Source organism: Symsagittifera roscoffensis, chromosome 3, assembly GCF_963678635.1.
Source record: "Symsagittifera roscoffensis chromosome 3, txSymRosc1.1, whole genome shotgun sequence".
Classification (NCBI taxonomy): Eukaryota; Metazoa; Xenacoelomorpha; order Acoela; family Convolutidae; genus Symsagittifera; species Symsagittifera roscoffensis.
The window spans coordinates 50,823,478-50,846,041 of record NC_087064.1 but is presented as its reverse complement, the minus strand read 5'-3'; the positions used below and the strand labels follow the sequence as shown (position 1 = coordinate 50,846,041).

The window sequence follows — 22,564 nt, the reverse complement described above, 5'->3', positions numbered from 1 at the left end:
ATCGTTGAGATGCCCTAAATCGTGGGGCAAAAAAACTAGCCTGCACAATACTTGAATTATATTGTTTAAGAGCAGTCGTAATAAGATTTACGCCAAATTAGGTACCACAACCAATTTCAGATGAGTTTGAGTGATGCATCATGTTAAAGTCTTTTTTATTTTTTATTCAAATGATAATTTTTTAACTTTCTTTATTCCGCCAGCAAGTTTTTGAAAAAACAGGTCAAAAATGCCGTTTGGGCACTTTTTTTGAAAAACTTTGACCAAAAAATTGCGTTTTTTGGCGCGTTTTCCTTCAAAATTAGCATATTGGCTTTTGAAAGTTTAAGGGTTATTTAGCTAAAAATGAATATCTCGAAGTACTACAAGAGGAGGACTCTTTGGGTCGTCGGCAGGGGGTCGAATACCTGAAAGCGGGCGTCCCGCTCCCCCTAAATTTGCGGTGTCCCACTCTTTAACCCTACGATATTTAACCCCCTCTGTTTACACCCCCTATATCATAACCCCGTAACATGATAACCCCACAACAATTTAACCCCCTTTTAATGACGATAATTTGTTTCAAATTAAGTCCTTTTTATAATTACAGGAGTAGTCCAATTAAGCTTACTAATTGAGGCCTGAAAAGCTAGTCTTAATTCACTTGATGCCTCTAGCATCTCAAAAGTAACTGCATTTCGATTAGTTAGAGAAATAATCCCTCACTCACGCGTTTAAAACAGAGATAACCTACATCGTGCTAATTGAAGGCAACAAAAGACGTTTGTGAGTTTTATAAAAAATCATACTGCCTATTTCTTTAACCATTGTTATACCACATTATCAGATTAGATATAAGGTTTGAAGCGTCATTCCATTTTACTTAATCTTCGAAAGATAAGCAAATGCTAGTGGTATCAGGCCACGAGTATTACCTTAAGCGAAAAAAACAAGACACATACAAATTGGAACTGCTCAAAGTACCAAACCCATAAATGCCGCGCAACAGCAATTACGGAAGGAGAAAATTTTATTGAAACGAGGGGTCAACAAAATCACGATATTTCCACGGGCAAACCTGATGCTCGACTAGTTTTGAAAAACATCAAGGAGCTAAGCGATAGTAACACCCCAACTGTCGCAGTCGCAACCGCCATTCAGCCAATTACAGACAACATTGCCACTCAACTAGCCCTACCATCCAAAGAAAATTTAGTTCGCACCGCACAACGAGCGCGCAAGCAACGAGAAGAAGTCTTACCAGTCTCCCCAGCAAACAGAAGTTTCGAAATACCCGAACTTTTCAAAAATTTTATAAGATTTGACAGTGGGCAAAATGATCACGAGAGGATTATTTTATTCGGTGACCCTGAAATGCTACGTGTGCTTGAAACATCCAACTTTTGGTTGGCTGATTGAACTTTTAAAGTCACCCCGAAAATGTTTTATCAACTTTACTCCATACACGTTAGTCTTTCAGGAATAGCGCCTGCTTGCATATATGCCTTCCTGCCTAATAAAACAGAAAAAACTTACCACCGTTTTTCAGAAGCCCTAAAAATACTAGTCCCTGATAGTAGACCTGAAAAAATTTTACTGGATTTTGAGCAGGCCGCTATTCAAGCGTTTCAGAAAAATTTTCCCGAGACCAAGCTGTCGGGATGTTTCTTCCATCTTTCACAAAGTTTTATGAGAAAAATCGGGGAGCTCGGATTGAAAAAGGATTACGAAACTAACCACGAGTTCGCTTTAGCACTCAAACTGTTACCCGCACTGGCTTTCGAAAAAGAAGAAGAAATAAGAAATTCATACGATAAAATAGTGGAGGAAATTCAAATAGTTTGCGATCGCACCATAAAAGAGTCGGAAAAATGGCGAAAGTTGACGAGCTTTGCCTTTATTTTGGATCTAACTACAAAAAAAGTCTCGTCCCGAGTCGGGAAGCCCTATTCCCCCTTCATTATGGAATCAAAGGGATGCGGCACCATCGGGTTTGGCCAGAACAACAAAAGCTGTAGAGGGCTGGCATTATGGCATACAGTCTTACTTCAGTGGATCGCATCCCAGTATATGGAAAGTGATTGCAAATTTGCAAAAAGACGCGTCCGTCCAAAAACTTAATTTCTATAACGCCTCGAGTGGGCACCAATTTACAAAAAAGAAAATATACCGGGTGCTCAACGAAAAAGTGCAGAATATTATGCATGTTTACGAAGAAAAAACTGATTTGCATTTCTTTCGCGCTATGGCGAACTTGAGTTAAATATTTGCTATTTAATCTATATTGCCAAAGTGTAACTGTTTTCCTTGATTTTTCAAAATTGAGCTAGAGTCGATTTGAAACCGGCAAAATAATAAATACATACAAGGTGTTGACTTTTCTTTTCCCTCCGCCCAACCCTGTAAGGTTAACCCATTTATTGTACCCTTGATATACCCGTTATCATTTTAACCCGAAATTCAGCTTTTTGGGAAAATTGGAAAAATTTTTGTGCCGCCAGGGATTCGATCCTTTGAACTCTAGATTTTGAGACTAACGCTTTAACCATTATAGCATGAGGCCTTTGTTTGTCATCCGAAAATTTCTTCCAACTTTGGCTCTTTGATCTTAATTAAGCCCATGTTTGAGTTTTCAAAGCGTAGATCAATTCTGTCGGCGCCAAAAGATCAAGGTCAAGAAATTCAAATGGTTTTGGACTGTTTTGTATATGCACCAATTTGAATCATGTCGGTCGGATTCGTTTTCAAGTTCATATCAAAGTCAAGACTATCGGCAAGGTCATTTCTGTTCAAGTCTAAAACGCATTTAGCAGCGTGCGTGTTAACTCATTTTATTTCGCAAAATTTTTCGCAATTAAAGCTTCGATGTTTACCGACGATATGGTTCCGAATCCTTTTCAAGTAACTTTCACTTTGATTCTAACAATTGGTTTTAAAAAGGGGTTAAATTGTAGTGGGGTTATCTGATTTGGGGGTTATATGAGAGGGGGTTAAGAAAAAGGGGGTTACAAAACACGGGGTGATAAAGCTTGGGAACCTAAATTTGCTACTGGTTTGGAGGTTACTTTTTTCTAAAATTTTTTTGTTCGTCAAAAAAGGACAAAATCTCGTTTTTATTAGAGCTTTGGTTTAAATTTTCAATCAAATAGAATATAATTTATAAATATATTTCTGTGATTTTTAGGGAAAATTGATGCGAGTTCAGGAGCAATTCAAGTAGTTTTTGATTGCTGGTAAAAAAAACTACCGCTCTTTCTTAGAGTTGCTTGTAATAGAGCCAGAGAAAACAATTTATTCAATCTTGGTTCTAGATTTATACCTAATATCAAGGACACCAGAGCAAAAGATTGTCCAACTTCGTCTGGTTTGGGCCTCGTCTTCGAGCACTCCACGTCTGCAATTTGCGCTGGACAAAAGAGTCTCTCTTGGAAATTTCTAATATTGCAGTTCTTATGTCGTGTTTCTCAAAACATGTCGCCAACCTGGACGCTTCATTGAATGGGAAAATAAGCCGAAGGTCTCCCAAAGCCGATGGCAACGCCTTTGATGTTCTCGACCGAGAAAAAATCCCAACTCTTGGTTTGTAGAATCCGGAGGCGTGGTAGCCGGCTGGTAATGATTTCGAACTGGTTAAACTGGCAGTTGCTTTGTACGCTACTGAAGAGTTATCGCCTCTCTTTCTGGACAAATTTTTCTTCTTGTTAATTTCTTCTTCTAGTTCTCCGAAAAATAGTTTTTCGACTAAGTAAACAGTATGCTGGAGCACTCCCAACTTGACGTATGCATCCAGGGGAGTGTCTGTGGTAAGAGCAGGACTGACGTTGACCTCTAGCAGCCAGGGCTTCATGTTTTTGTCGATGAGAATATCGAAGCCAAGAAGTTCGAAGCAGTTGTAGGCCTAAATTTTTTTTCGACATTATTTTGGAGCAATTTAAACAGACTCAAACAAGTATCTTTTAAATCTCATCTTTATCCCAATGTCGAACTACATTGAAGTAAGTTGAAACAAAGTGAAAAGTTGAAGTTGAAATTGATTTCAGGGAAAATAGTCGAAATCACTTATAAAATTAAAATCATAAGCCACAATTTCCTAACGAGTTTAAAAATTGAAACTATGCGTGCGATATGGCCGCCAATGGACTGTACCTGGGTGGGAATGTGGTCGGATAAGCCCAGCAGAGTGAGGGTGATGATGTTGGTGATCTTGTGCCATGTGAATGCGGGCAGTCTGTCCCCCTTGAACTCTGAGGTCACCTGACTCTCAAAGTAACTCTTTAGTTGACTCAGAGCCCAAATACAACCTACACAGTGAAGGTGTCAAAGCAAATTAGGCTGATTATCATTGATCAACGTTTTCTAATAAGGACTCTAAAAAAAGAGAAAACTGCGATCCATATGTAGCTTTCTTAACTTATAGGGTTTGTTTGTCAGCAATGATTGCCGGAATTATAATTTGCATTGAGAAAAAAGATACTGTTTGGATGGTCCATGGATGCTATGAACATTGCCATAGTACTAACAAAACTTGCTAGTCAAAAGTTCCGACCTCGGTTATTTTTGAAAAAAATATCCAAACGTTTTTTCCGATTTGAGTCACTTAATTTTTGCGTGTTGAAGAAAAAAATTTCAATTGAAAGTTTTAATTGATTGCTTTTAGTTTTGAGAAACTATTTACAAAATCATAAAAACACTATTTTTTTTAAGATAAATGTTTTTAGAGTTTTTGCAACCTTAAGTGTTCGAGAAGCAATGACCCATGCTCAAAGAACAAGTCTCCAGGGATAAAATTAAATGTTTTATGACTTAATTAAGAACATTTGGCGTTAGTAGCTCAATTATTATTCCGACTTTTTGAAGTGGGGGAATTTTGTTTTCGAGTGTGTTTTATTTTTTTTGTTTTCCATATAAAATGAGATATCGCCAATAATCATTGGAATGGGTCAAGTGATATATCATATTAAGGCCCTTTCAGTCGTAAAACTCTACCAAAATTTTCCAAGCGTTGAGAAAAACTGTTCTAAAATTTTCGAGCTTTAGTCCAATTTTGAGCAAGTAAAGCGATCGAGTAACGTTCATTCTACATAAATATTGGCCCTTCAGGTTAAAAACAATTTTTTGTTACCAAATTAAAATCCAGTTTTTGAAGTTTCATTAAGCGCGTTCTGGGACGCTACTTCTTAGATGATTTTACTTTCTTGTTTCTTACGAATGTGACGGTTTTCATGAGAGAAATTAAAAGCAAGCTTTTATTTTTTTCAGACTACTTTCCGAACTTTTCTTTAAAATTTTAATTGCCAAGAAATTGCTAGATGAAGCTTCAAAACTAAATTTATCACTTCAACACTTTTGCTTTTACACTAAAAAGTTTTTAAGGTTGTTCAAATTACGAGGGTTTATGATATATAAAAATTCATTCATGACGAAATTTTATGACAAAGTTTTTTCTCAATTGCAGTAGTCGGAACATCAAGAGTATCCGGTTGGTGGTCATTCAAATGATATATCGAAAAAATATTTAAAAACAAGCTAAAAAAATTGTTGAGTTTTTGTCAGGTTTGTGTCGTGTTTTGACTCGGTGTGTTGAGAAGAAAAAAGAAAAAATAGAACAATAGTTGCAAGTAAAAGTTGACTGAAGTTATCTTTACATTTGCGAGAGCACGTGTTTTGTAATTGGGAACGAGACTTACTTTCCATTAAAAACTTTTCTTACAAATCTGTTAAAACTGACCTTGCTCGTTTATTTTTTGACAGATATGTGTTTTTTTTTAATATATGAGCCAATTATTGTCAGCATAGTGATCTTTTTCATTTTATTCTAAGATTGTCATTTCAATTACTCTAAAATAGTTGATGTAGCTCTTCAACCAATGTATGAAAAGAAACTTGAAGATTTGCTTTTGTAGAAAATTTTGTTTGCCGACAACTGTTTAGCTCTCTGGTTTTCGACTGAATACTTTTCGGCTTGGTTTCACATAGAAAAGTTATAGCATTATATAAAAGTGTATGCTTAATCGAGGATGAACACAGGATAGAACAATTGATGATTGACACTGGGATAAAAAACACGCCATTTTTGTAAAACGGTTCAATAGGTAAAAACTTTATATCGCTGGCGAATCTGATAATTAGATTCCATTATCCAAATCAGAAGTCGATCACGTTTTTTGTGTTTTTAAAAATTTCGCTGTTCGATACTGGAGTTTGGCTTCGTTTTAACACAGAAAACGCACTGAACTTAAAAAAATCAAAAATCACACCGCGAAAAATTAAATTTGAGACTGAGCAAATTTTAAGTTTGTTCCTGAAAAAAGACAAAAAAAACATCACGACCTATATAAGAGTCTAAACTACGTTCCCGGAAACTACGGAAATGATTTTAAAAAAAAATATTCAACTTTCAAATTTCGATGAAAAATTATATGACCCTAAAGCTTTTTGGTTTTCAAAAACAATTTTTTGATGAAATTGACCCAGTTTGAAAAAACTGAATCCAGAAATATTTTTTTTATTCCGCTTGTAGAACCTAAATTTAAAATTTAATTTTCGAATTTAGAATATAATCACGTTTTTGGTGACATTTGCTGTTCGATTGATTGTGGAGTTTGTCTTTCTTTCAAAGAAAAAATGTGAACTTTAAAAAACATATACAAGTCAACCATAAAAATATCAAAATTTAGCGTGAACAAAGATCAAAATTTTAACCTACTAAGAAAAATCATCAAGATCTATTTAGGAGATTTGTCTAATTTTTGCTATTTATTGATTTTTTGAAACTTTCATTCTCACTTTATTGCTGAATAAAAATTTAAAAACTAACTGTCCTACGGTAAAACTGAATTTTCAAAGCATAAATAAAAAGTTTCCTTAGCACCTCAATTGTTTTGCTTCCTCAAAATTAGACAAAAAAGTTCACAACATTTTTCTGGACATTGGAAAACTTTTTGAAAGTTTTTGAATGCCCGTTGACTAACGACGTAATGTGGTTATTACTATTTTGCTTTCAAGTTTGTGTAGTTTTTTTGTGATTGGCGTGGCCTAAATGATTTAGACGAAAGCTTACAATGTTAATCAATTAGGCAAAACCGACTAAAGGTATCTTCGAAAAAATGAATAAACAAGCTAGAAAATCAGCAACAAAATTTAAAAATTATTTTTTTTTCTGGAAAAAATGTTTATTACTCAAGTTATCTGATATTGCGTGAAAAAAAGGAAAAAACAAAGTAAAACACACCTGAGGACAACGTTTCTTTTCAAGATTTCCAATTTCAGTGGCCACTAAATTATGAGGGCAACCAAAAATTGAGAGTAATCGTAAAGAAAATGAAGTCCCTAAGAGGGATGATAAACTAGCCTGGTCCTACGTGTTCCTTGGTCTTGGAGTAGGTGGGACTAGACTTGTTGATGCTGGTGTTGGTCAAGTGAGAGTACACATTGGTCAGATTGTCCATGCTGAACTTGTCAGTCGCAAACCTAACCAGCCCCTCCTGCAAAACAACACAACAATGTAACAGCTATATTCGGCCATCGTCAGGCAGTCAATTTTTTTTATAAAGATACCTTTAAAAAAGGCTCAAACTAAGATCCATTTAAGTGAGATAACCGCCTGAGAAACTTTTTCGCTCAAACTGTGATTTGTTTTACATCTTTTTTCGGCTACTATATTACTTACCCACTATATTAAATATTTGATGTTTTGATAGGTATTTTATCGTTTAGGTATTTAGTTTAACGTCATTGTTTGACAAAATAGGGTCTTTTTAGTGTTTTCGGAGAGCTCAGAAAATCAACTTGGTCGGAAATTTACCTTGTAAAGATAGACTGTGAGCGGGTGAAAACTAGCGATGACAACATAGAGTCTCAAATCGAACTTGTATCCCGAAATCAGCATCGGGTTCTCAATATATTTCTGAACCACAGTCGCCGAATCAAATCTCAGCTCGGCCAAGTCGTCTAGTATTTTAATGCCTTTTCCTTGCGAGTTTTGGGCTGGCTTTGTGATCCAAATTGGTTTTCGCTTCTTCGGATTCAATTTTATGTTTTCGGATCCCGACGTATCTTTTGCCGACTTTCCGTCCCCAGAAGCCGCGGAGCCGCCTCGAGATCCACCGGAAGCCGAACGTGCTTTAGCGCTGAATTTAGCCGAGCGACTCATTTGCTGTCGTATATATGATGTCCACCTGTCGTTTTCAATATACTGATCGATTAGCTTCGGGTAGTCGTTAGGCAAAATGTAAGTCCGCGGGAAGAAGTCAAATAGGCTTTGACCATAGACAGCTCGCATTCTAAATTTTGTGAGGATAGCTTTGAGTTTTTTCAATACTTTTCACAATAATGCCTGGTAACAAATTGCCTGGTGTTCTGCTCGAAAGTGTTCTTTCTGTACGCAAAAATTTACTCAATTGAGGATAAACTAAATTAAATGCGATTTAACCAAAAGTAGCAAACTGTGCTCTGTCTGAATTATAAAATGTCTCATTCTGTACAACAACGTTAGAAGCGTACAATTTTTGCATCAAATCAGAAGCAGTTTCAGAAGTTCTCACTGCAACCTGAAAATCACGTCATCTTCATCTTCATTCTTTGGATACAATTTTTACCTTATTTTGAATGTTTATGTTTGTTTCTGAACCTCAATTCAACCAGATTTGCTTGTATTTTTAAGAAACCTTTTGAATGACTAACTGGGCAACATTTTATAAATTATTAATTAGGACAATTAGTAAACCTTTTGAGGTTCCTGGCGAGACAGTCCTTCTGGGCGATGTTGAATGTCTTTGGGAAGTGGTTGATGACCTGCCAGGAGAGGAGGAAGTCATAGTCACTCCCACTGAACTTGGCCGCCTTCCAGTACAGGTGCCACAGGTCCTTCCCCTCCCCCTCCACAGACCCAGCCCCTGTAGCCCCACTCACATGTTCGACCCAACCTCGTTCCAATAGAATTCTGGAAGGCAGAAACAGAAATATTGTACTTTGATGTCCATTTCCACAATAATGTCCATTTCCAAAATTAAATTTCAATCAAAATGGAGCATAATATCAACAAGACTGCACGTATCAGGGCAAAGCTCTGAATGTTCGGACGGCCAATTTGATGGTCTCAAATAATTAATGGTAAATTAACTCTTGGCAAATCTTTTAATTTTAGGCTGATCACATTGAAATTTAAGTGTTACAATTTGAGTCGTGTATGCAATTAATAAAAACCAATTAGCTGCCTCAATTCATTTTGGAACGATTTTTGTTGTGCAGACCAGTCGTTAAGCAAGTAATTTATAAAAATTTATTGAAACAGGCTTGGAAGATTAATATATTGGTATGCACACCCGGCTGGGCCCATGCAGATCAAAAGATTCGTCCCCAGAGGGACTACAGTTTGTAAAATTGGTCTAAATTAAAAAAAAACACCAGGAGCATTAATATTCCTCAGTTTCTTCGAAAGCCGGAACAGCAAGACTGCTCAACTGCATTTTGAAGTCCAAGGAGCAGTGTTTGTTTTAAAAAAGATGATGATTTTTGGGGAAAAAAAATTGAAAATATTTAAAATTTTTTTTTTAAATCGTCCCCAACACGCTCCCTTAAAACAAAGTGGTATATTTTGCGTATAGCAAATTAATTATGACCATTTAGGATGCCTCAACTTAATTTGAACAACTTCTAAGACGGTTTAATCTCCGCTTACGCGTTAGTTATTACCAGGCAAAATATCGCGCGTTAATTGTCCCAAATTGGTCAAATTGTCAAATTGGCAAAAGTGATCACATTTGATTTTTTTAAAAATGAGCTCATGACAACAGTACTTTCTGGATTGAATAAAAAAGTTCCATGAAAAATGGTTAGGTAAAAATTCAATTTTCTTTTGAGAAAGAAAGTCGTCAATTTCTTTAAAAGTCGTAAGACAAAAATTTTTCTCGAGTATTTCAATAAAATTCAGGTTGTTCACTGGTGAATGCAGTGCTGACTTAAATTATCAGAAAAAAGAACAAAATTGAAAAGTTTAAACTTGTTTTATTTTAACTTGGGTTAACATTAGACAAAAAATGTGCACAAAGATTTAGATTTTTATCAGAAATAGTATACTGTATTTTTTTTTAAATGGGACTTTTAACCTAAAAAGGTTTAATTTGACTCTTTTTATTAGTCAAATAAAAATTAAACCAAAAACGTTTTTTCAATTGCTGTTGAAATTATATCATAAAGAGCTTTTTATGGGGTTCTATTATACCTATGTCGGGTCTTATCTCCAAAATTTGCAGCAAAGTGTTTAAAAATTGTTTTCAAAATTAAGTTTGATATGTTATACGGACAAAAAAGACAATTATTGATTCTATTTAATTATACTAAGTTGAGAATACTGTAACCTTTTTGAACTTTGTTGGGCCACATAAAGCTCACGATGATATAGTTTTATCAGTAATCAAACTGCGAGTTTGCTGTAAATTTTGATTAAAAAACCAAAAAAGAACATTTTTGGGGCAATCTCTTGGGCCCGAATTCTTAAGAATAAATTGCGTCATATCACTTCGGCTAAATTGTAGTAACTTTTGTTTTCATCATTTTTTGTCTAAAATTAACCCAATTTGAGGAAAACGTTGTAATTTAAAACGGCATTGTACAATAAGTAGTTTATGTAATTGTTTTTTGACAATTCCAAGCTTATTTTTTCGACGTTCGAAGTAAGTAAGGAATATTTTATAAACGCGTGGCAAATTAAACGCTCTAAAAAATTGTTCAAACTGAATTGAGGCTCAGCTAATCGTTTGATTAATTCCAAATACTAGCCAAGTTTTAATACTTAAAAATTGATATTATCAGCCTTAATTTCTTAGTTATAACAAGCAGTTTTGTTTTGTAAATTTTTACTTTAAAAATTGATTTTTGTTGCTAGTTTCATAGAAGTGATCAAAACAAGTTGAAAATTAATTGACAACAAATATAGCTGGCTCACAGAATAGAATTTTGTTCCCCTCTGTACAATTTAAGCTTTTGTTCATCTAAATTGATGAGTGTAAACAAAGATATGTCATAAAAATGTTTGGCTTAATTTTAACTGAACTTTAGTGAGAGGCGAAGACATAGACAATTCATAACGGGTCTACGATTCTGGCGCTGACTCATAATTTTGACTTTTAAAATGCATGCGAGGATTTTATACTAAAACATACTAGGAAAAGTACTGGAATACTACTATAAATGTGACACACCTTCTGATACAGTTAGGCGCCAAATCATCCACTTTGAACACCAGCTTTTTCTGCTCTGTCCGGTGAGTCAGCAACCTACCACCTTCACTCTTAACAGATGGCCTTGACCTGTTCGACTTCAGCACCGATGATACCTTCACTTCTGGTTGTCGTTCCTCCGATACGGACACCCTTCGTCTGTTGCTTTGGTCGACTTTGTTGTTGCCGATGTTGTTGTTGTTGGTGTTGTTGTTGTTGCTTCTATCGCTCTTGTTGTTATTTTTACTTCGATTGGTGTCGTTTCTTGACTTTCGGTCACTTCCTGAGCGAGCGGATTCCCGAACCGAGTTAGCCCTGCTGCCGACAACAGCCAAATCTCGAGTGGGTTCTCGGACGGGCACAGTTGCCGAGCGCTTTACTCGGTTGACCATGATAGTTTGATGCAACTTCTACCGCTGTTGCCGGAAATTTTTAAGGAAAGTACTATATTAAGACTTAAAATCATGGTCTAACAACAACCAAACTTATATATGTTGCCAAATGGAGATTTCGTTTTATAATATCAATAAAGTTACCCAGAATTAACTATCCAACGAAAAGTAGAACACTTGATTAAAACATACTTTTTGTTATATTTAGGAATACTGTGTATTAAAACGATGTTCTCAATGGTCGCTCGCTGATCAGCAGATGATTTTTGCTTCAAAGCTAAAGCTAGTTTTGTAATTTTATGGCTTATTCCGATTAATCTCTAGTCCGGTAATTTATCTTCTCAAAGCATCAAATGAAGGATGAGAAAAAGATTGGGATGCATTTTGCAGGAGGTAGATGAAAGGATGCGAATAATAGGCTAGGCACCATAAAACTACCGGGCCCTGAAATTGTTCTTTGTCTTTTTACTACACACCTTTTTTTTGAAAGCCAGACACGAAGAGCACTTTTTTCACGGAAAAAGAAAATTTTGTCACAGTGAAAAGTACCTTTTCAGTCCAGATGGATCGCCAAATTTGACCGCTTAATATGCTGGGGGAAGACCTGAGACATGCATAAACGTGCGTTTCAGGGAGTTCGAAAAAAAGGTTTTCTCATTAGATATTACGAATGATTTCTACGCTTGTGTTGTTAAAATAGAACTTGGACAAAACTAATTATAAAGAAATTGTCTAACAAAATCACTGAAACATTTGATAGCTTTGTTTCATGACTGTTTAGGTTAAGCGCAGAATATGATTCTCTGCATTTACGCAGATTTTACGGCCATATTTTGGACGGCAAAGTTCAACTGCTCGAGTCCAGCCAGATCAAACAAAAAATTTCTGCTTCAGAAAACTAAATGGCAGATTTAAATGCTTATGCTCTTAGATGGTCTTCACGATTTAAAAAAATTTGCTAATTTTTGAGAATCGTTTGACTTTTCTGAATTTTTTGAGGATTAAGTTTTTCTACTTTTCGATCTACAGGCTTACAACTTTTTTTGATATTCAAACTTTGTCATCTGATTTTTTCAGCTACAGGAAAGAAAAATGGAGACTTCATTCTTGAAATATTTGAACTATGAAGTCATTTTATCATATCACAAAATTAATTTAAAAAATTTTATTTCGCCATATGATTTTTTTTTTCAGTTCAGTTTGATTCATCGAGCTTCTATATGAGAATATATTTTTAATAATAAACTGATAAACTGCATTTTCTGAAAAAGCACCTCGCAATTTTAACTTTCATACAGTTGTTTTTTATAGCCTGAATACTGATATACTAACTGTATCGCAAAGAATGCAAAGCCCAGTTTCGCATCCGTGCAGAAAAAGTTATGCTACCGAAAAAATGTATAAAAGTGTGTGACTATCAAAGCGAAAATAAGTAGGAAAAAAATCAACTGACCCCATAATTTCAGTAACATTTCTTTTTTCACATTTGAAAAAATATTCGTTTGGTCAAAATTGAATTTTTCATATACACAACAATTTAAACTGAAAAATTAGATAAAGTCTTATTGTAACTGATTGGTTGCGTTTTTTAAAGAAAATAAATTATCTTTCAGTGTTTTCAAATAGTCAGTTTTTGAAGCTTGATTACTGCCAAACTTTTTGGATAGCAAGTAATGCAAAACTCAGTTTCGCATCTGTATACAAAAAGTTATGTTACCGGTAAAAGTTTGAAGTTATCGTCTCAATACAAATAGTGAGTGCTTTTCAGAAGAAATTGTGGCTATCGAAACAAAAAAAATTTATGAAAAAATTGTAATGAAGACAAACAGCCCCAAAATTTCAGTAAAACCTGCGTTCACTTTTTTTGATATTTTTTGATCAAACCCCCCAAACTTTAGTAAAATTTGCGTTTACTTATTTTTTAAATACTTTTTCAACTCAACTAGTGGTTTTGAATAGTGTTTTTTAAAGCGTAAATATTAGCAAACATTTTGCAATGCAACTGATAGAAAGCTGGTGAATGGTGCCTCTCAAAGCAAAAAATAACAAATTACAAATGCTCTAGTTTTAATTAACTTTTTACAACTTGCTTCTATTTTGACTTTTTTCGATCAGAAATGAAATGGTTGTATTTACTTGGGAAAAAATTGAGACTTGTGAAAAAATTTGAAAATTAGGGAAAAAATCTAATGAAACTTAATTGAATGTTGTAACTATCATCTTAAATTTGCTCGCAGATATTTATCCACAATTTATTGGAAAGAAGTCAAAAAACCAAAAACTAGTCACAATTTTGAATCTAAGAATCATTTTTTTTAGGTTTTGTCAAAAAACTACTCTCCATATTTCAGAATTAATTGTGTCAGAACGCAACGAAAAATGAGCTACAAGTTCCAACTAACCCAAATTTTTTGTATCTTCTATTGTACTTGAATCTGAAAATGACTAATTTGTCTCATATGAATAAAAATTTTTAATTCAAAAAGAGATTAATTTATCTTTTTTATTTCAGTCAATAAATAAGTTTTTAATTTATGCTTGGATCAAAAAGTTTTTAGTTCATGCTTGTATATGAGTGCTTCCTTATAAAAAAACCATATTATAGTTCATGTAACTATTTGATAGGTTGATAGAACCACTGAGTAACCTCCTTCACTGAGTAACAAGTTGTGAACACAAGGGAAACTGCTTGAATGATGATAAAAGTTTTAGCAGCAACAAAATTCTGCAGTACATTGAAAATCTTTGTTACTTTTCTCAAACTTGCCATTTTTGAGTTTTATTTAACCATTTTTTGATTATCAAAACAATTGAATTGGTGAATTTTATCTAACGACAAATCAGAGACAGTAGAAACAACATTGTTTTTTTTTTTAACTTTCAGTTCTTTAGTTGCATTAGCGTTTTTCTCCAGTTTTACCATAAGTGACACAATGAAGCGCAATTTTGAGTTTTTACTCTAAAAAGCCCGTTTTCAATGTCTATTTTGGACAACCTTTCGTAATTAAGCAAAATTTTGATGTAGACCAGGAGCAAATAACCTCAGCTATTTACTTTTTTTTAAAACTTTCGTTGAAAGACTTGCCATTCAAGTCCTGATCTTAAAATACAAGATTCCTTATTCCGCAAGCTTTCTTAAAAAGCAGAGTAAGAAATTTTTCATGCAGCGTGAAATATTCTCATCAAACAATTCAAATTAAACAATTGAACAAAATTTGTTTTTTTAAAAAAAAGATTTTCACGTTTTTCGAAAAACATTGTTTGATATTTGCATAACTCAAATCACGCAGTTTAATATTTGTTTTCAGAGTTTTTGAAATCAATTATTCATAACTTTTTAGAGAGAAATTGTGATCATTTGCTCGTTGTCTACAAAAAAATTCGAAGTAAATTTTGTCAAAAAGTGTCATTGAAAATGGGCGTTTTGGAGAGTAAAATCTCAAATTTGCGCTTATTTTCATCCATTAGTGTACTTACCAGTTTGACGAAGAGAGCGCTTGGGTTTGCAATAATTAAGTCATCGGTCCGCAGCTAGCTAACTTTTGTGCAATAATTTAAATTATTGACATTAGTTTTTTGGAAAATGAATTTCATTACCTAATACATTGCTTAGAGTTGCAATACACGAGCAAAGTTTCAAGCGCGTTAGCTTGAGCCTATGCAATAGTGGCAGGATGCAATGTTGAACAGTTTTCTAAATTTTGTGACCATCTAAATTGATTTGTTTGCCAATGGAACCTCAATTGAGACCAGTCATGTAGCAAACTTTAGACTTTTTTCCATTATGTTCTTAACTTAGAAACAAAGGGCAATAACTCCACCACAGTACGATATTTCTATCATAGAAGCTTTATTTTGCTGCGGGTTAAAATTGCAAAAAGCCAAAACAAAGCACTTAATGGTAAGAAAATCTACTGGTTGAAAAGCTGGCGTATCGTTTGGGTTGCTTTGCTCAAATGCAGAACAAGCGTTAGCAGATAGGTGGTATATTTTCGTTTGTAGCCACTTTTAGATCTTACAAAATGGGATAATTAGCAAAATAGCGTGCAAACTTATTTTCTCTTTAAAAACCATTTTACTAGCATGAAACAGATGTGTGCTTTCTTTTTGAAAAATTCGAACAATATTTGAAACACAGGTGCAGTATTTGAAACAAAAGTGCACTATGTTTTATAGAAAACAAACTAAAAGTAGAAAATCTAAAAGTAGGAAATTGATGTGTGTTGTTCGATATTTTCACATGTGTTTCATCAACAGATAAGCAACAGTTTATATTGCAACTCGATATATACTCACATCTCGACACTCATTGTCTCAATTTGTTCACAAAATATTCTCAATGCAAAATGTAGCTGTTGCTTATCTACTACCTATTAGCTTATATTTGCCAGCGTATCTTTCAATAGTGCACTAAACAATATTGCACTCTTATTAGAGTTTCCGTATTGAAACAGAAGAAGAGAAAAAATTGGTTTATCTATAAATAAACACATACACACACACACACACCACACACACAGACACACTCACACACAGACACACACACACACATATATGTATATATTTATATATAAATATATATATATATATATATATATATATATATATATATATATATATATAAAAACATATATGTTCGTTTAGTTACAAGAGGCGTGGTGTTCGATCAAAAACATCCACATACCTTTTATGCATGCTTTCGCAACCTTGGTTTGAAGTTTTCTAACATGATTTTATTCAAAAAATTTTCAAGATTGAAAAAAAATCGGGATAATAAGGCAGTAAAACATGAGAAAAACAAAGCTAATACATGCTTTTACTGCATTTTTCATCATGAAATACAGTGTTATGACAGAGCTTGGAAGAGATGCATATGGACAAAAAAAAGATAGCTGCCTATTGAATAGTTTGCATACAAAAAAAATTATTTTTATGAGAGCTTAAATAATAAGTAATTAGTTTAACCATCAAGAATATTTATAAATTAAAAATGCCCAAAAGCGCAAGAAAAATATATTCAAATAAAGAGCTAATTTAATATTCACTATTTTCAGAATTGACTCTCAACCGAACATTAAATATTTGAACAGTCACCAAATTCTCTCAATCGCATCCGAAACCTTGTGGTTTTCAAAAACAGTATCTGCATGAAAAATTTCAGCACCAGATCATTCAATCTGCTCTTTGATCAAAAGAGACCGGAAATGTTTTTTCATTAATCTGATCACTGGGCGCCACGACAATTAAGAATAAAAAATATCTGTGAGCCAGTTATTACTTGAAACTTTTTTGAATATACAACGACAAACTGAGACATTCTGTTTTTTTTTTGCTTCAATCATACTTGAATTAAATAGGCTGGCATTAAAAAAAGAACGTCAGTACATGAAATACAGAGGCTAGCAAAAAATAAAGAAGAAGAAATGAAAAAACTGAGTCTAGTTTTTGTTCCGATTACTCTCGAAAAAGGGAAGAAACTATGGCGCAGTGTCCATTCTTGAAATTTTTTATTTGTTCTTTCAATGACACCAAAAAATTTTACAAAAATTTCTTTGCGTCAAGAAAAAAGCGTCAAGAAAAAGACCTCCTTAGCCTAATTATACAACAGTCTCAACATTATTTTAACTATTGCTATTGAAACTATATTCTTTCAGTTTTAACCTAGTTCAATCACCTGAAAAAAACACACTGGGAATTTTAAACAATGAAAATGCAACAAAAAGTTTAAATTTAATATCGGTTTTTTAACTTAATTCTTTTAATTTTTTTTATATATGTAAGTTTGGTCGGAAAAGTTTGGAGAATTTGCAAAGTAAACTGATGTCTGTGTTCTGATATGCCATCTTTATGATAATGCTTTGGGCTTAAGACTAATCTGTCCTGAGCCTTTTCTTATTAAGAGTCGATGAGCATAGTTCGGACCCTTATATAAGCCGTGATGATTTTTTCTTGTTTTTTTTTCGAAAAAAAAATAATCTTTGAAGTCTCTAATTTTTTACCGACTGGCATTCATACTAAATAATGAATTTATTAATATTCTAGGTAGACAAGCACTATCTCCGTATATATTCAATTCGAACTGCTAAAAGTTAAATAACTTGCGCTCTTCAATAACAAAAGTGTAAAGGTCCTCATCTGCGAATGTTACTGGTTGATCAAGACTTCTCAAACTCAATTTATTTTATCAATAAAATGTCAATCATAAATTGTTCTTGAAATTTAACGAGCTGCAAAGCCATATCTTTTTTTGATTTGAAGTTTTTCGTTTCAACTTTTTTTGCCTTCTTGACTCTTTTCCAACTGTCTGTTGGCTTTTTGGCTTTTTTCCCGGATCCTTCCTTTCTTGTTTTGATCCTCCTCCTCCGCCGATTATCAGTTTGACTTTGACTTCGTTGATTATCAGTGATACTCTGACTTATGTTAGAAACACACATCCCAAATGCCCTTTGCCTGTAATTCCCAAACGCCCTTTAAACCTCAAACGCCCTTTGCTTTAACTCTTTTGAAGAGTAACATCATTCTTTCAATTAGGACAATTCAAATTAGCAAGCAACTGAACAAAACATACGAAGCGACAATCTTTGAGCAAAGACCACTTGGGCCGAAAAAACTGATTTTATTAAAAACTTTAAGTCCCCTCTGAAACAACCCTAAATTAATTAATGCCCACACAGTAGTTAAGATTGAATTTTCATGAAATTGAGCATGTCAGCTGCATAACCAAACGCATCATAAGTGATTCAACTGATTTTTGTAAACTAGTTTTTAACCCGAAAAACATTTCCTACTTGATAACGCTTGCTAATCGCAAGCGCAATCAAAATATTGAATTTCTATGAATACACTTCAAAGTTTCGATTGATTTTTTTTCGTGTACTGAAGTATTTGGTCAAGATTGAAAAGACAGAGGTTTTTATGAGAGCGATTTCTGCATTTCATATTTGCTTTGTATGTAAACTGTTGCAAAACGTTGCTGTTGCGTGTTGAAAAACACCATTCCAAACAAATAGTTTATCACAGATCAAAACACTTTCATCGAAATTTTTGAGACAGTTTACCAGGCAGTGGTAAAATGCAGAGATCGCTTGTAAAATGTTAACTCGTATAGCAATTAATCGCAATCAGGTCTCAGCAGCATATATAAAACGTTCAATCTTTGCACGAAATTTTGAAACCCAGGAAACAAATAAGCAAAATTTACTAAATCGATGTAAGCTTTCTCTTAAGATTTGAATACAATAAAATGACCGATGTTTTTTTAAAAAATTTTGACCAAAGTTTTGATCAAAGCTCATTACAGCCATTTTTTTCGCTGGAAATCTAAAAATATAAATCTGATTTAGAAACACAAAAATTTAGCTGCATTTGCTTTTTAATAACTTTGAAAAGCGTAGCTTTTTATCTGATTATATATATTGAACAAACAATCAAAACCTAAACGGCCGAAAATTCAAAATCAATCATGAGCAAATTTCAATTTTTTTCTTGAAAAAAAAAACAAAGAAAAAAAGATACCGATATGGCATAAATAAACCGCTTCAAAACGTTCATTGGGAATTTCTTTCATAGTTTTCTGGGTTATAAGTTTCGAATCAACAAAATCATTCTAATCATGTTTACTGAATTAAAGCTGAGCTAACAAAAAAGGTAAAAAAAAATTAAGTAACTACAGAAAAAAAAGTGCTGGAATAATTGAGAACAATTAGCTCATTTTAATTTAGCTCGATTAATAAGCTCGTGATTCATTTTATAACAATTTTGCAAGGGTTTGCAATATTTAGTTAAATAGACGAGCTCAAAGTTTTTTACAATTTATTTTTGTAGATAATGAGTCTAAAAGCACGAAGGTCAATGAAAGTGGAAAATTGAAAAAAAATATATTAATTAACTATTCATAAAAAACTCCGTCGACTTTTCAAAGTTCAAAGACAAAAAAAATTTGCTAAATATGTTGCTCAAAAAAATTTTTTTTTCTGCTGAGAACTCAAATGTTTTTTGTTTCAAAACTAACAATACATTTTTTTCCGCCATTTTTTTGTGAATTCAGAGTGTAATTTGCCCTCCTTGGAGTAAATGACTCAGAACTGAACTTAAGGTGAAATTCAAAATTAAACCGCAAAAGACCATAACTGAACATGATCAATTTGTAAGACAACTTCCGGAATTGAAAGATAATTTTTTAGATTCGAAGTCAAGTGTGCTACAAATTAGTACGTGCAAAAAATTGCATTAGGTGCGCCTTCGGTCAAAAAAAAGACTGGCCGTGTAGTTCGCTTGTGTAAAAACTACTTTAGAAAAATTATAACAATTAGCAAAATGAATGAAGGGTACTGAACTTGTGCGCCAACAATTTTTTGTTATTTTTTTTAGGCAAATTGTTACTTTTTTCAGTTGGAATAAATTAAATTTGATTAGGTTTGATAAAAATTGGATGAATCTAACGTTTTGAGTTAATTGCTACGTTTTGACGAATTGTTGTAAGACAGAAGCGAAGAGGTGCTTCGCGCCATTTGCGATGCAAAAAATAGATGTCTGAATAACAGCGTGCAAAATTTACTGTGTAACTGTAACTTGTTTCAAATTTTTTCTGAAATAATTGAAAATTTGCAAAATTAGATCAAATATAGCAATGTTCTTATCCCTATGATTCGTTAAAATTCCCTTGAGAAACTCAATCGAGGCGAATGAAATTTTTGTGACAGAGGAAATTTTTTGTTACGCCGTAGTGCTGGCATTTATATTTGTTTACAAACAATTGAAAACGAAATAAAGAAATAATCAAAAACATTTTTTTAAATAGTGCTTTCTGCATAAGAAGATAAGAAACAACATGAAAACTACTTTCAAACATTTTAAATAAGATTAATTGAAAAAAAAACCAAAAATTAATTTAAAAAAGGTAAAAAATTTAAATTCAAAACCTATTTTCTTGAAACTCAATTACTTGTACAATTTCGCAATTCATCCTAAGCAAATGATAAGCGTAAAACAACTATTTTTGGCCAGAATTTCATGAAAATCAACTTTAAAAACCGAATAGCAATTTGCGCGCTTTCTACTGATTCCGCCAACCGATTTTTTCCTGTGCAGCTTTAGCTTTGTCCATCACATTTGCGGCAAAAAAAAAATCTGCGCACCGCATAAACCAAAAATAAATGGTAGTCCAGTAGAGCTTTAAAATTACCCATGGTAAATAAACTCAAAGTAACACAGCAAAAAGAAATTCTAAGTGAACAAGTTTAAACTCTCCTCGGTAAAAACACAGAATTAATTAATGTCTATAGTTATATTCATTCAATACGAGGTCAAACTGTGCATTTTAAGAAGTGTAAGTGGATTCTGCAACAAGACAAAAACCGATTTGTTGCGGAATTTGCAACATTGCTAGCTTTTTATCCTTCCTGTCTTAGCTTCCACGAACAAATAGCTAAAACACTGCGTTGATCAAAATCGCTCTAAAAACAGGCGTGTTTACGGTGTCTGCGAAAGTTGCGGAGTTCTTGACACAAATTGCGCAACGCGCACGTTTGAGGTGTCCACAAACAAAACATTATACATGTTAAGTAAAATTACGCTGTTGCGAAATCCGCACCGTAAGCAGAGTCCCCAAATTGTAAGCCGAATCCGCAAACTGTAAATGGAAGCCGCTAAAATAAGCGGAATCCATAAAATGTCAGCTGAATCTGCTCATATTTGTGGAATCTCCTAAAATTTGCGGAATCCGGAACATTCAACTATATTTGCTCATTTCTTATCCGCAACAACATTAATTTGCCTACAAAATTTAAGTTACGTATTTGAGCGCAGGATCCACGGAAATTTTTAGAACAAGTCTTAAGATACCAGGGACCTACAGACAACAAATGGTGTGCCTATCCAGTGCACAGTTTGGCCTCGTAATGTTTAATTTGGTGGCCAAATCTAGCAGATCACTCTTCAAACTTTTGTCAGTCGGTGTATCTTGTCACCTGTTAGTTGAAAGCATCTATTCGGTCTCCCATGAAACAAAAAACAGCGCAAACATTTTTTCTCAAAAACCTTTCAATGAAATAGACGTTGCGAAACAGTACTGCCAAAAAACTGGCTCGAATCAGAACAACAAAGAAAAACATTGGCCTAGTTTTTGACAGGACTGTTTTGCAAGACAATATGATTGGGCTCAATTTTTCTGTGCAGCTTTGCCTGTCCAACTCAAGTCCGGCAGAGCTTAATTAGACACTTCGACAAAGCTGCGTGCGCTTCAGCGCTTCGCATACGCCAGAAACTATTGTGAGTCATAAGAACTGTCAGGTAGGGCTTTGGTATACAGCGAGGTGCAAAGTCAGCCAGCCGAACAAAATTGAGATTGAAATTGTGAACATTTTTCAAGCACTATACTAATTTATGTCTACAGACATTTAGAAAGGTGTCAATGAACGCAAGGAAGCAGAAACAGAGGGCTGACTTGTTATTTGAGAAAATTAAGTTCTTGATTTGAGAGATTAGACTAAATTGAAGCTCTTTTTTTATAAGTAACTCAATTTGAGAAAATTGGATTAACAGCTGCTATTTATATCCACTTTTGAACCTAAAATTTCTTACCGATTTTTTTTGCTTAATTTACGCAGTCGTAATTGCCTTGTTTTTAGCAAATGAGTTTGAATTGACTTTCAAAAGTCCAACCAGCAAAATCAAACTTGAGCCTGACAAAATTAAGATCTCTTGAGAAAAAAACTATACGTCTTTGCTTATTTCATAGAAATTTTACCGGTTTATAAACTAAAACTCCTTAATATTGATCCATCGGTTCATTCCAATTTTCTGTTTATCAGTTGTCGCAGTCTTCTTTCGGATGAATATGCTCTATCGGATTGCTTTGTGGTTTTTTAACAAAATTCTTCCAACTTCTACAGCATAATTTTCAACTATATACATTAGGTTTACTTGATCTTAAATTCAGCAACGCACTGTATCATAGCGCATCGAGACCCATAG

The 22,564-nt window shown here is 33.7% G+C and overlaps 1 protein-coding gene across 2 annotated transcripts; it reads right to left on the bottom strand.

Moving 5' to 3' along the window:
- Positions 1-3,292: 3,292 nt before the first annotated feature.
- On the bottom strand, positions 3,293-15,224 carry LOC134842070 (probable tubulin polyglutamylase TTLL2). Of its 2 annotated transcripts, XM_063858226.1 has the most exons (7): positions 15,068-15,224; positions 11,181-11,614; positions 8,705-8,920; positions 7,784-8,261; positions 7,331-7,463; positions 4,126-4,280; positions 3,293-3,877 (listed from the first exon to the last, which is right to left on the bottom strand). In XM_063858226.1, the coding sequence occupies exons 2-7, from the start codon at positions 11,588-11,590 to the stop codon at positions 3,305-3,307; spliced, it is 1,965 nt and encodes a 654-aa protein (XP_063714296.1). In that variant the 5' UTR covers positions 11,591-11,614; positions 15,068-15,224; the 3' UTR covers positions 3,293-3,304. The 2 variants fall into 2 exon arrangements, with proteins under 2 accessions (XP_063714296.1, XP_063714295.1); XM_063858225.1 differs by lacking the exon at positions 15,068-15,224 and having other exon boundaries at positions 11,181-11,922.
- Between the last annotated feature and the right edge of the window lie 7,340 nt (positions 15,225-22,564).